The sequence below is a fragment of the Eublepharis macularius genome, chromosome 1 (genome assembly GCF_028583425.1).
Source record: "Eublepharis macularius isolate TG4126 chromosome 1, MPM_Emac_v1.0, whole genome shotgun sequence".
Lineage (NCBI taxonomy): Eukaryota > Metazoa > Chordata > Lepidosauria > Squamata > Eublepharidae > Eublepharis > Eublepharis macularius.
The window spans coordinates 244,636,408-244,648,398 of NC_072790.1; the positions used below are offsets into that span (position 1 = coordinate 244,636,408).

The 11,991-nt window shown below is 43.8% G+C and overlaps 1 protein-coding gene across 1 annotated transcript; it reads left to right on the forward strand.

Moving 5' to 3' along the window:
* The first annotated feature begins 9,156 nt into the window (after positions 1-9,156).
* Positions 9,157-10,935, forward strand: LOC129342863 (protein S100-A12-like). Its single transcript, XM_054998815.1, has 2 exons — positions 9,157-9,300; positions 10,738-10,935. Exons 1-2 carry the CDS (start codon positions 9,157-9,159, stop codon positions 10,933-10,935), a joined length of 342 nt encoding a protein of 113 aa, XP_054854790.1.
* The last annotated feature ends 1,056 nt before the right edge of the window (positions 10,936-11,991 follow it).

Below are 11,991 nucleotides of genomic sequence, written 5' to 3' on the forward strand. Positions count from 1 at the left end.
AGAGGGGTAGGCATTGACATCTGCTCCATGTCTGATCTGCCAGATCTTGGCCATGTGAAGGGGTGGTGGGCTTTGTTACCTGGTCCATGCATGATACCTACTAGTTAAAGGGGGGAGCATTTCCTCCTGTTCTGTGTCTGACTATGGCTGGGTGAAAGGGGGCAGGCATTGCCCCCTGCTCTTAGCATGATCCCTGCTGGGTGAAGGGAGGAACATGCATTGCCTCCTGCTCCATGCCTGATCCTGACAGGAGAAGGTGAGTGGCAGGCTTTACTACCTGCTCTGCTCCTGATCCGAGATGGTGAAGGGGGTGCAAGCATTGCTACCTGCTCTGCTCCTGTACGGGTTCAGGTGGCCTGAACACTAATATAGATTATTCATGTTTTTTGTAAACTGTGTATGTTGGATCTGGTCCTTGTAGGGAATGTTTCCCAATTAATACTGTATTTGTTAGAGACATGTAACAGGCCGGGGCACTCTGTCCTTTAAATGGGTCTACAAGGAGTGGCTCCATTTAGTTATAAGGGTTCAGTGTGAAGGTGGGCATCACCAGCCAGTGACCAAGCATTATTTGTGGTCATGAATCTGAGTGCTGGGATGCAGTGAGTACATGAGACTATTATGTCATACATTACTTGTTACGTTTATGAACTTGACAGATTTCTTACACAATACTACTTGGCAGAAATGACCTAATTTCCTGTGATAAAGAGGATTACAAAACAGGACAACAACCGGAATCCTGTAGGAAGCTTCAATCAACAAAGGATTTCCCAGGGAAAAGTTGGGAATCCCCCCTTTTCCAGCGGTCAATATAGCAGTACACAGACTTTGTATTTGGATATCTGCTCCTGAGCTAAGCCGTTCATATATTTTTGCAAAGATTTACACTTGGATATCGGCTAATTGGCAACTTTCATTGCAAATTGTAATTAGTGTACACATGTTTGTATGACTGAGCTAGGATGTTCTAGCTCTAATACATTTTGTTCTGTTTGCTAATTTGTGTATTCATATGTTTATTGCCCAGACTTAGGGAAGATTTAAATTGGTCAGCATTTACTGCTGTATATTCTATTTGCCAATTGTTATTATTTTTGTGTTAATTTGTATTATGGGGACTTTGTCCTTTTTTGCTATCCATACCTGTAATTGCCTCTTCATTATCTGCTCCTGATTCTGGCAGGTTGAAGAGGGTGTCAGGCATTGCTGCATGCTTGACTCCTGACTCCGGTGAAGTGAAGACAGGGTGGGCATTGCCACCTGCTCTGCTCTTTATCCCAGCTGGATGAAGTGAAGAAAGGCATTACCTCTTGCTCTGCACCTGATCCCAGCCAGGTGAAGGCATGCTGTGGGCATTGCCACCTGCTCCACTCTTTATCCCAAATGGGTGATAGTGGGGATGGGCCTTGCCACCCGCTGTGCCACTAATACCAGCTGGGTTAAGGCAGGAGAGGGCTTTGCCACCTGCTCAACTCCTAATACCAGCTGAGTAAAGGTGGGGGGCATTGTCACCTGCTCCACTCCTGATCCCAGATGGGTGAAGGGGGGTGGGTATTTTCACCTGCTCTGCCCCTGATCCCAGCTCGGTTAAGTTGGGGGGGGTGAGTATTGCCACCTGCTCCACACCTAATACCTACTGGGTAAAGGCAGTGGATGGGCAAATCCATCTGTTCTGATTCTGATCCCAGCTGGGTGAAGGGGGTGGGCATTGCCATCAGCTTCACTCCTACTACCAGCTGGGTTAAATTTGGGCGTGGTATTTTGACCTGCTCCACACCTAATACTAGCTGAGTTAAGGCAGGTGGTGGATTTTACAGACTTCTCTGCTCCTAATACTAGCTGGGTTAAGTTGGGGAGTAGGCATTGCCATCTCTTTTGCTTCTAATACCAGCTGGGTTAAGGCAGTGGGAAGGCATTGTCATCTTATCCACTCCTAATACCAGTTGGGTTAAGGCAGAGGTGGGCATTGCCACCTTCTCTGCCATTCATACCATCTGGGTTAAGGCAGGGGAAGGGCATTGCCACCTACTCCACTCCTAATACAAGCTGGGTTAAGATGGGGGATAGGCACTGCCATCTGCTCCACTCCTAATACCTCCTGGGTTAAGGCAGGGGGTGTGCAATGCCAACTGCTCCACTCATGATCCCATCTGGTTCAGACATGGACAGACATTGCCAGCTGCTCCACTGCTGATTCCAGCTGGGTTAAGGTGGGGAGAAGGTTAGGGTTAGGGCATTTCCACCTGCTCCATTCTAAATACTAACTGGGTTAAGGAGGGGGGTGGGCATTGCCACCTACCTCACTCCTTATACCAACTGGGTTAATGTGGGAGGCAGGCATTGACACCTGCTCCCAACCTGCTCCCGGCTTGGGCTTCCCACCATGGCACATTTTCTGGAGGGACTTGGTGCCTTGCCTAGGCTTCCCTCTGTGGCACAGCCCTCTGGTGGTGCACTAAAGTATAAAGTGAGGAAGGGAAATTCAGGTTCCACTTGATCTCCTTGCTCGAGATTCCTTGCCTTTATCCACTCCCTGACGCAAGAGAGATTTCTCCAGTCAAAAATATCAGTGATTTTGTGGAGGACGTTGAATCCTCACCACAACTGGATTCCTCAAGAGGAAGAAGAAATATGATATCTGGTCCTTATTTCCTGATGCAAGTGGTCTTGGAAAATAGTGCCCAATTTGTCCAGTGTGGATGGCTAATTCTGGGGAGTTACAAAGGTCAGAGAATTAGAAAACAGAATGAATAAGGATGAGCTTGGTGTTGTTGACAGAGACCTGTTACGTTCAAAGGACAGTCATATACGTATGCCTGATATATTTAACAACAACAACAACAACAACATTCAATTATATTCTGCCCTTGAGGACAACTTTATGCCCACTCAGAGCAGTTTACACAGTATGTCATTTTTATCCCCACAACAATAATCACCCTGTGAGGTGGGTGGGGCTGAGAGAGCTCTGAGAGAGCTGTGACAGACCCAAGGTCACCCAGCTGGCTTCAAGTAGAGGAGTGGTGAATCAAACCCAGCTCTCCAAATTAGAGTCCTGGGCACTTAACCACTACACCAAACTGGCTCTCAAGTTTATTTATTTATTTTTACTTGAAATTTATTGATGTATTTATTTTTATTTTATTAAATTTATAACCCCCTTTCCCCACAAGAATGTATTACAGTTACTCCTATTTAACTGAAAGATTCCAGTCATCTGGACCTATCCCTACAAAGTCCAGATTTTACTTCTTGGACATTAAAAAAAAACATTGCTAATCTTTAACAGTGAAATCCTAAACAGAGATACTCCAGTAGCTCTGGGCTTAGACTGGAATAACTCTGTTAGGATTTCACTGAAAGTTTCAGGCTTCTCTCTTAAATAAAGCCAAGCACAAAAATGAATTTTTTCTGACCCAAAACATTACTAATTTATATGGCTTGTTTATCAACATGGAAATTCCCCAATATGCACTTCTACATCAACAGACAGCAGACAGCCCAGTGATACTTCCATTTTCTCTAGGGGAACTGATCTTTCTAGTCTGGACGTCTGTGGTAATTCCGAGAGAACTCCAGGTCCCGCCTAGAGGTTGGCAACCCTATCAGGCACTGCCCCCAATCTCCTGGAATTTCCCAAGTCAGAGTGGACTACCATAACAGCTGGAGACTAGATTGCCTCCCTCATTTAGTCACAGAAAGATATGGAGGAACGATACAGGCAGGAGCAGGGCATTGGAAACCTTTGACTGGTGATAGAGAGCCAAGCCATGTCCCCAAATTGCTCAAAACCAGCCTGGAGCTAAAGCCATGGTAATTTAAGCATGGAATGCATTGGTTTCTTTGCAAGCTCCCATTCCGGAAAGGCACCATTGTGACTGATAAGCCTGATAACATCACATGCCATTAGATGCTGAAACCTAAAAGAACACACCCAGCCCCTTCTCCTTTTAGAAAGGTCGCTGCAGTATATTTTTCTTCACTATGTATTTCTTTATTGCCACTTCTCCTTTACAACTCTAACAAAACACTTCTTCATAAAATGTACTTCTGCTACTTTTGTACATCTTCAGACAATTCATTCTTCATGGAACTGTCTGTCATGGGATAGTGCTTTTAAAATATATATATATATATTATTTGAAACGGGGAGGCAGAAGGAGAAGAAATTACAATAAGCCTCATCCACAACAAAAATAAAAATAAGACAACGCCTGCAAAAAAATTGACATATAAGCATCCATAAAAGGTTTCCAACTAGCTAAAAAATAAATTCATCCTCAGTTGTTGTCTACATGTTGTCTAAATGTCATGTGTTCGAATATAGATATAAAGTTGTAATGTCCTCCATCCAATGAATTATGGATGATGGGCATTTATCTCTCCAATGTTGTAACAATTGCTACAGTTAAGGGCATAGAAGGTTCATTTTCATTGACTTTTGGTTAGAACAGGCTGTATATCTCAGGGCCAAACTACAAGTGACTAATGACACTTGAACAGCAAGTGTATTCCTCCCTGTTCACTTGCCCTCCACTTGCTCTCCACTCGATCCACTTGCCATTCAAGTGTCATTCATCACTTGTAGCTTGGCCCTCACATCTATTCTTCCCTGTTCCCTTGCATTCCACTTGCTCTCCACTCGATCCATCTGCCATTCAAGTTTCATTCATCACTTGTAGCTTGGCCCTGACTTAGCATCCTCTTGCTTAGTGCTCAAGCAGGTATTCTGGAGGACCAACAACAGGGAAGAGAAGCTGAGTCCTGGTTAAGTTCCAGGTTACAGACAAGTAGTTTAAAAGTACAAAAATATCGGGATGATGTGTCGGCTGCTGTCTTAGAGTCTCCCTACACAAGACATCTTACACAGAGATGCTCAAGTGAAAGATCTTCTACTTGTTCTCCCATTTTGCATACACTGAGAGTCTCTCTATATGAGATGCCTTGGTGTGTGTTTGTCAAGGGTAGGCAGACACAATGTTAGCCAGAAAGGGTAGTTTAAAAAGACAGAGCCAGCGGAGATCACTCCTCAGAGGTTTTGTTAATTTAATCTTTGCCTCTCTGAAGGAGCTATCAATTTTGCCTCTCCCGTCTAAAATTGTGTGGGATGGCAACCAGAGGGCAGCGAGGAGTGGAAATGGGCTGGAGCTGCTTTCCAGAGCCTGGCTTGGACCTGGAGAGGTTCTAATGGGCTGAAGTTTTCCTTCTGGCATTTCACAGTCCCTTCACACAGCTCTAGTGTATAGCAAAGCCTTTGCCCTGCCTCCAGCTCTGTCTTTTTAAACTACCCTTCCCAGCGAATGTTGCTTCTACTGACATGTGTTCTTCACGTGTCAGAAGTCTCATGTAGAGAGACACATGCATTGCTAGGGAGACAGAGTACACTTGAATATAAGTCCACACAGAAAGTAAGGGCCAAGCTACAAGTGACAAATGACACTTGAACGGCAAGTGGATTGAGTGGAGGGCAAGTGAATAGGGAGAAATACACTTGCCGTTCAAGTATCATTCGTCACTTGTAGCTTGGCCCTATGACACTTGAGCGTCCTCATGTCAGATGTCTTGTGTAGAGACTCTTATATGGCTTTCAAAGAAGGTCATGGCAAATTCATAGAGGGAGATAGTTTCGTGAATGTCTTATATATCTCCACAGGCTTTTTTCCCATTAAGTGGAGTCAGTGGACAGCAAATCCAGACAAATACAAAAGAAAGTGCATTCTTTTGGTGGCCATAAATGCCTTCAACATTCCGTCTAGGTGGAAACCTTCTTTCCTAAGCAAATCTTTTGAGGAATTTCAGGAAAAGCCAAGAAGGTGCCTCATGGAACTCCTTACAGAATATGGAAATTTACCAAATGGAAAAGAGTTAAGAGAAACATAGTGTACCAGTGGATCACAGGCTAATTCCCGGTGGGCCACTTGATCATAACTAGGTATTGAGAGTCGTAAAAGTCTGTCCTGCTATGTGGACTTCAGTTTGATCTGAAAAGGCATTTTATTTCTTCAGACAGAACCTTCTCAGGATGACTTAATATAGATCAAGTGATCTTACCCTCAACCGTCCACAAAGCTCACTGAGTTATCTTGGGCCAGGTGTACTTACTCTCGGCCTATCCTACCTCACAAGGTGGTTGTAAGATGAAATGAGGAAGGAAGAACTATGTACAACATCTAGGACTTTCAAGATAAAATGTCGTAAATAGGCTTGGCAAGAGTTATCTCCATATTCAGTCTGCATTCACGCTTTGTAAATTTTGAACACACTGGGGAACTGCAAGGTGTAGAAAAAGAAAGCGATTGTGCAAGATCAAAGTTAGTTCACCACTGTTGTAAAAAAGATGTACATGACTACTATTTCACAATGCTGTATTGCTTTCAAGAAATGTGACCCCCTACCTTTGAACAATAATGAGATTGCCAAATGGAACTAGTAATTTTGGTCTTACTAACTAGTGGGCCATGACTTGCTGGAAGTTGCAAGGGGGAAAAAACCCCACAGCGATGCCATTTAAGGAAGAACCCTTTGAAATCCATTTGCACTAGAGATGGACAGACCACTTGGTTAGTGGGGAGGCAATTTAACAAGGGAGTGAGATTTCACAACCATGGGAGGGCGCAAGAAGGACTATAAGAGAAGAGACCATCGTAAGGATCTTCACCACATCTTCACCTGTTCGTGTTCTTCTGTTTGTCATTCATTGACTAAGGTGAGTCTGAGACCTGTTGAATTTTCGTATATTAGGGTTTCTATTGCTCAAGAACAGCTGCTATCACCTATGATTTCTTGAATTACTTGGGATTTTCTGGGGGTTTGCTTCCACCAGCCATGGGAGCACAGAAGTAGGGAATTCTTATCAGACAAGAACTTTTTAAAAGATTACAGATAGGTACCTAACAGATGATAACAAATGGTAACTTCCGATGGCATGCAAGAAACCCTTCAGAATACTGATCCTTGTATTGTCCTAACAAGTAGCCTGGAGATATCTTGTACACATGTTCTCCTAACTTGTATATGAGAGTGTATTAAATACCGTCAAGTCAATTTCAACTTATGGTGACCCTATGAATGAAAGACTCCCAAACATCCTATAATTAACAGACTTGCTCAGATATTGCAAACTGGAGGACGTGGCTTCCTTTATTGTGTCAAGCCATCTTATTTTGAGTCTTCCTCTTTTCCTACTGCTTTCAACTTTTCCGAGCACTATTGAGCTTTTTGGAGAGTCTTATCTTCTCATGATGTGGCTAAAGTACAATTTCCCAAGCTGAGGGATTGACAATAATCTCTTCACTGCTGGGTCAAGTCAATATAAACAACTAGAAAAGCATACTGTAAAAAGTTCCCATAATTAAATGGAATTCTATCCTACCCATCTGCCTGGAATTGGAAGTCTGGTGTCTCTAGAGATGGGTAGTTCAGATGTCTGTTATCTCACATAGTAGAAGGTCATAGATCAGAGGAGTTAGCCATGTTAGTCTTTAGTTGCAAAATAGTAGAGTCCAGTAGCAGCTCTCTTCAACAGATGCTATGGTTCTTAATTTAATTTAATTTAATTTAATTTAATTTATTACATTTATATTCTGCCTTCCCTGCTTTCACAGGCTCAGGGCGGATAACAGAAATACAAATATCAAATGCCATTAAAAATTTTAAAAATATTACATCTAACACACTACATCTAATCAGTTAAAATTACAACTATGCAAATATATAAATGTTGTATATTTACATATAAATAATTAAAAGCCACACATAATATAGATTTGGTGTTCCATACAACGATTCTTCCAGAGCAAATGTATGCTGTATTAAATGTGGACAGAATTAAGCAAGGACAGCAGCATCTATGTTCATATTGGGGCGTGGTTTAATCCCCCACTCCACAGGGGGCGGGGTCCCACCTGGCGTCAGCCATATGCCTGGCAGAATAGCTCCGTCTTGCAGGCCCGGTGAAATGCTAGCAAATCTTACCTGGCCCTAGTCTTGTAAGACAGAGCATTCCACCAGGAGGGGGCCAGGACAGAAAAGGCCCTGGCCCTGGACGATGCTAGGCGGGCCTCCCTAGGGCCGGGAACCCTACAAAGCTTATGCTACAATAAAGTTGCTTAGTCTTAAAGGTGCTACTGGACTCTTTACTATATAGTAGAAGGTGAAATGTTTGGCCATTGTTGATCATAATGTATTCCTTCATCCCTCTGTCAGCCCAGGAACACAGGTTTGCTGATTTCTGAATTGCTTCAAAAACCTACCACTCCTTCTTGACCCGTGACAATTGTGGGATAACAAATGAGGGTGTAAATTGAGAGAAACCACCTTTGACTTACAAATGTTGCTAGACATGGGCACGGACAGAAAAAAAAACCCAAACATGGTGTTCGTTGTTCGTTGCCATCCATGAACAACATACAACAAACACTGTCGAACATGATCCTGTCATGGACATGTTCGTTGTTCATGGGGGCCAGCAGGCTCTCCTCCAGCCATCAAGATCCCTATCGTACCACTCTCAGAAACCCTACCTGAGCAGGCAGCAGGAAAGTTACCAATAATAAATAATAGCTTGGCCCCAGAGCCTGGCAGCAGCCCTGGAGCCTGAAGGGGTAGATCCCTATTCCACCACATACAAAAAAAATTCAAGCTGCAATGCCCTCAGCTTGTCTCTCTAACAGTAGCTGTCTCTCCCTGAAAACCAGAGCTGGGAGCCCCCCTCCCCCCTGGTCTTTTCCTCTAGTAACACATTTGGAGCTCCAATCCACACTTGGAAGGAAGATCTGCCTATCAAGCTAAATTGGGCTTAGATTGGGGTTTCCAGGGCAACAGCAGGAGTTCAGAGTTCAGACAATCCCTTCCTGAGTTGCCATTGGAATTGATTGCAGGAACCAGACAGTAACCAATGCGGCTTGCAATGACCACCTGTTCATTTAGAATGGGGCCTCATGAATAGCTTGTTCGCGAACAGCAGATTGGGCTGTTCGTGGCTTTTTTTTAGTTTGTATTGCTGTTCGTGCCCATCTCTAATTACTAACCAATGCATCTGGTGTATATATGTAGTGGAGGGGGGGGGGATATTAGCTTCATGGACTTGGGTTGGGTGTTCCCTTCTCCTTCCTCAACAAAGCATTGTCTTCATAGGTGAGCCACTAACTCAAGATGTCTGAGACTCAGCTGGAAAAATGCTGTGAATGCATCATCAACGTTTTCCACCAATACTCGATTCGAGTGGATCATTTCGATATGCTCAGCAAGGGAGAGCTGAAGAAGCTGATTGAGCAGCAGCTGCCCAACTTCCTGAAGGTGAGGTCCTCATTTTCTTCTTAGAAATGGGCCTCCTTCCTGAGATTGCTTGCGGTGGTGATGGAATGGGCAGATGGGGCAAAGATGGATAAAAATTAGATTCCCAGAACTTGGCAATGAATCATCTGGAGAGGGGAGGAGTGATGAGTTCATGTAGAGCAATTTTTCCTGGGCTTCCTCCCTCTTCCATTCATCTATCCATCCATCTATGGATCTCACCACACAAGACAATTACACTCAAATTACATGAGTAATTTGAGTGTATTTTGTAATTCAAGTGCATTGTGTCTCATGTGGTTTGACTCTATCTTTCCCTCTCCCTCAACAATGCATCTATGACTAGAGCAGGGAAGGAGTGGGGCAGTCATCCAAGGAAGGATGGATAGAAGGAGGTATTCAGTTGCTTTAGGAAAGTACTTGGGGCTTCATGGTGCTTTTGGAGGGTAGGAGGGATTCTTAGGGAGATTATTTACCTTGTATGTTTTTGATTTGAATTTGTGAGCCAAAAAAGAATCAAGGAATGGGAACTTTTAAGAAATAAGAATATTTAGATACACATACCCCACCAAGTACAAAGAAAACTGGGTGTTGGTGAGAGGAAATGGGGGTTATGCCATCTTCCCAATCCCTGCAACTTTCATTTGCAGTGTGTAAGGCCAGTAGCTCAAACTCTTCCTCTCCTGATTGGGTACTTCCTTGCTGAAGTTGTATGTCCACAACCAGTGGACTTCCTCCCCTACCTGGAAATATGAAGTCAGCGCTGCCTTCTCTGGATCCTAAGTTCTGATTGCAACTCATTTTTCCACTTTGACATCAAAAGGATTTATTGTCAAAGGCTTTCACGGCCGGAGAACGATGGTTGTTGTGGGTTTTCCGGGCTGTATTGCCGTGGTCTTGGCATTGTAGTTCCCGACGTTTCGCCAGCAGCTGTGGCTGGCATCTTCAGAGGTGTAGCACCAAAAGACAGAGAGATCTGAGAGATCTCTGTCTTTTGGTGCTACACCTCTGAAGATGCCAGCCACAGCTGCTGACGAAACATCAGGAACTACAATGCCAAGACCACGGCAATACAGCCCGGAAAACCCACAACAATCATCAAAAGGATTGTTAAATGTTTACTGGGAGGAATTCAGAATCATCCCTTGAACATCCTTTTGTGTGCGAAATAAGAACTAATAGGCTGAGGGGATCTAGTGCAATTTGGTGGTGGTGGAGACTGCTGTCAAGTCATAGCTGACTTATGACAACCCCTAGTGGGGTTTTCATGGCAAGAGACTATCAGAGGTGGTTTGCCTGCCTCTGCAACCCTCATCTTCGTTGGAGGTCTCCCATCCAATTACTAACCAGCCCGATCCTGCTTATCTTCTGAGTGCTGACGAGATCAGGCTGCAATTTAGATACCTCAAAAACCTCTATAACCATGCTTTGTTTCAACAGAACAAGAAGGACCAGCAGACTATAGACCGCATATTCGAGGAACTTGATAAGAACAAGGATCAACAACTCAGTTTTGATGAATTCATCAACTTCCTTACAAGAGTGTTGATTGCTACCCATGAACACATCCACCAGAAAGAGGAGCAGGGTCAAGGCCAAGGCCAAGGCCAAGGCCAAGGCCATGGTCACAGCCACTAAACAACAGTACTGAGGGCAACATTCTGCTCTCTAGGTGGGGGTTGCAACTGAGCGGCAATAAAGTTTGATCCAAAGTTCTCCGAATACTTGTCTTGTTCCTTTACGCATGCTGGACTGCTTGGAAGGGTTCTTGGCTAAATCTTACTTCGCCGATTATTCAGTCCTGTTCAAAGGGTTCAGAGGTCTTCAATGAAAGCCATGAGATGATGGTGTTCTCTTGAACTGTTGTGAAACGGGAAAATCCATGCTAGAAATTAGTTGTTCTTTGGCATTAAAAAGACACATTGCATGTTTAATTAAGAAGAATATATACTGAAATCTTGCTAGAACACTGAAATCAGGGGAATTTTTGAGGCTTGCACGCATTCTCACATCAATATTTAATGAACCCTTAGGGCCAAGCTACACATGACGAACGACTCTTGAACGGCAAGTGGATTGAGTGGAGGGCAAGTGAACAGGGAGAAATACACTTGCCGTTCAAGTGTCATTCATCATGTGTAGCTTGGCCCTGTGATGAAGTATCCCAGGCCTTACTGTCCATGGGCAACTTTTGAATTGGCATGTTCTGGAATCAGGGCAGAGTCCAAAGGTGATCCTGGGATGGGTCCTGATAGCATTCTTTAGGAGCAGACCCAGTGCAGTTTCATTCCTGATGTCAAGAAGCACGGCATAGAAGTGGGTGCAAAATTTTATCTGGCAAGACAAACTACATAAAGTCACTGCAGACTTGTATAAAGACAGCTCTCAAGGGGGACTAAACTTTATTATAAGGCAGCAAAGTAAACTTCTTTAAAGGAATGCTCCAGGAAAAGACCAGATTGTCACCAGCTCTCAGACCCACCGCTCTTGATTCCAGCTGAAGCGAAAATGGGGGGTTGGAAGTGGCTTGGCACAACATTGCAACATCATTTCCGGTTGTACCTGGAAGTGAAATCACAGTGATCTAGCAATTCCCCAAATCTCTGTATTTTTACAATAAAGATCAAGGAATTTCTAGTGTGTTATGATGTCATTTGAAGGTACCTCCAGATGTAATGTCACAAAATCACACCA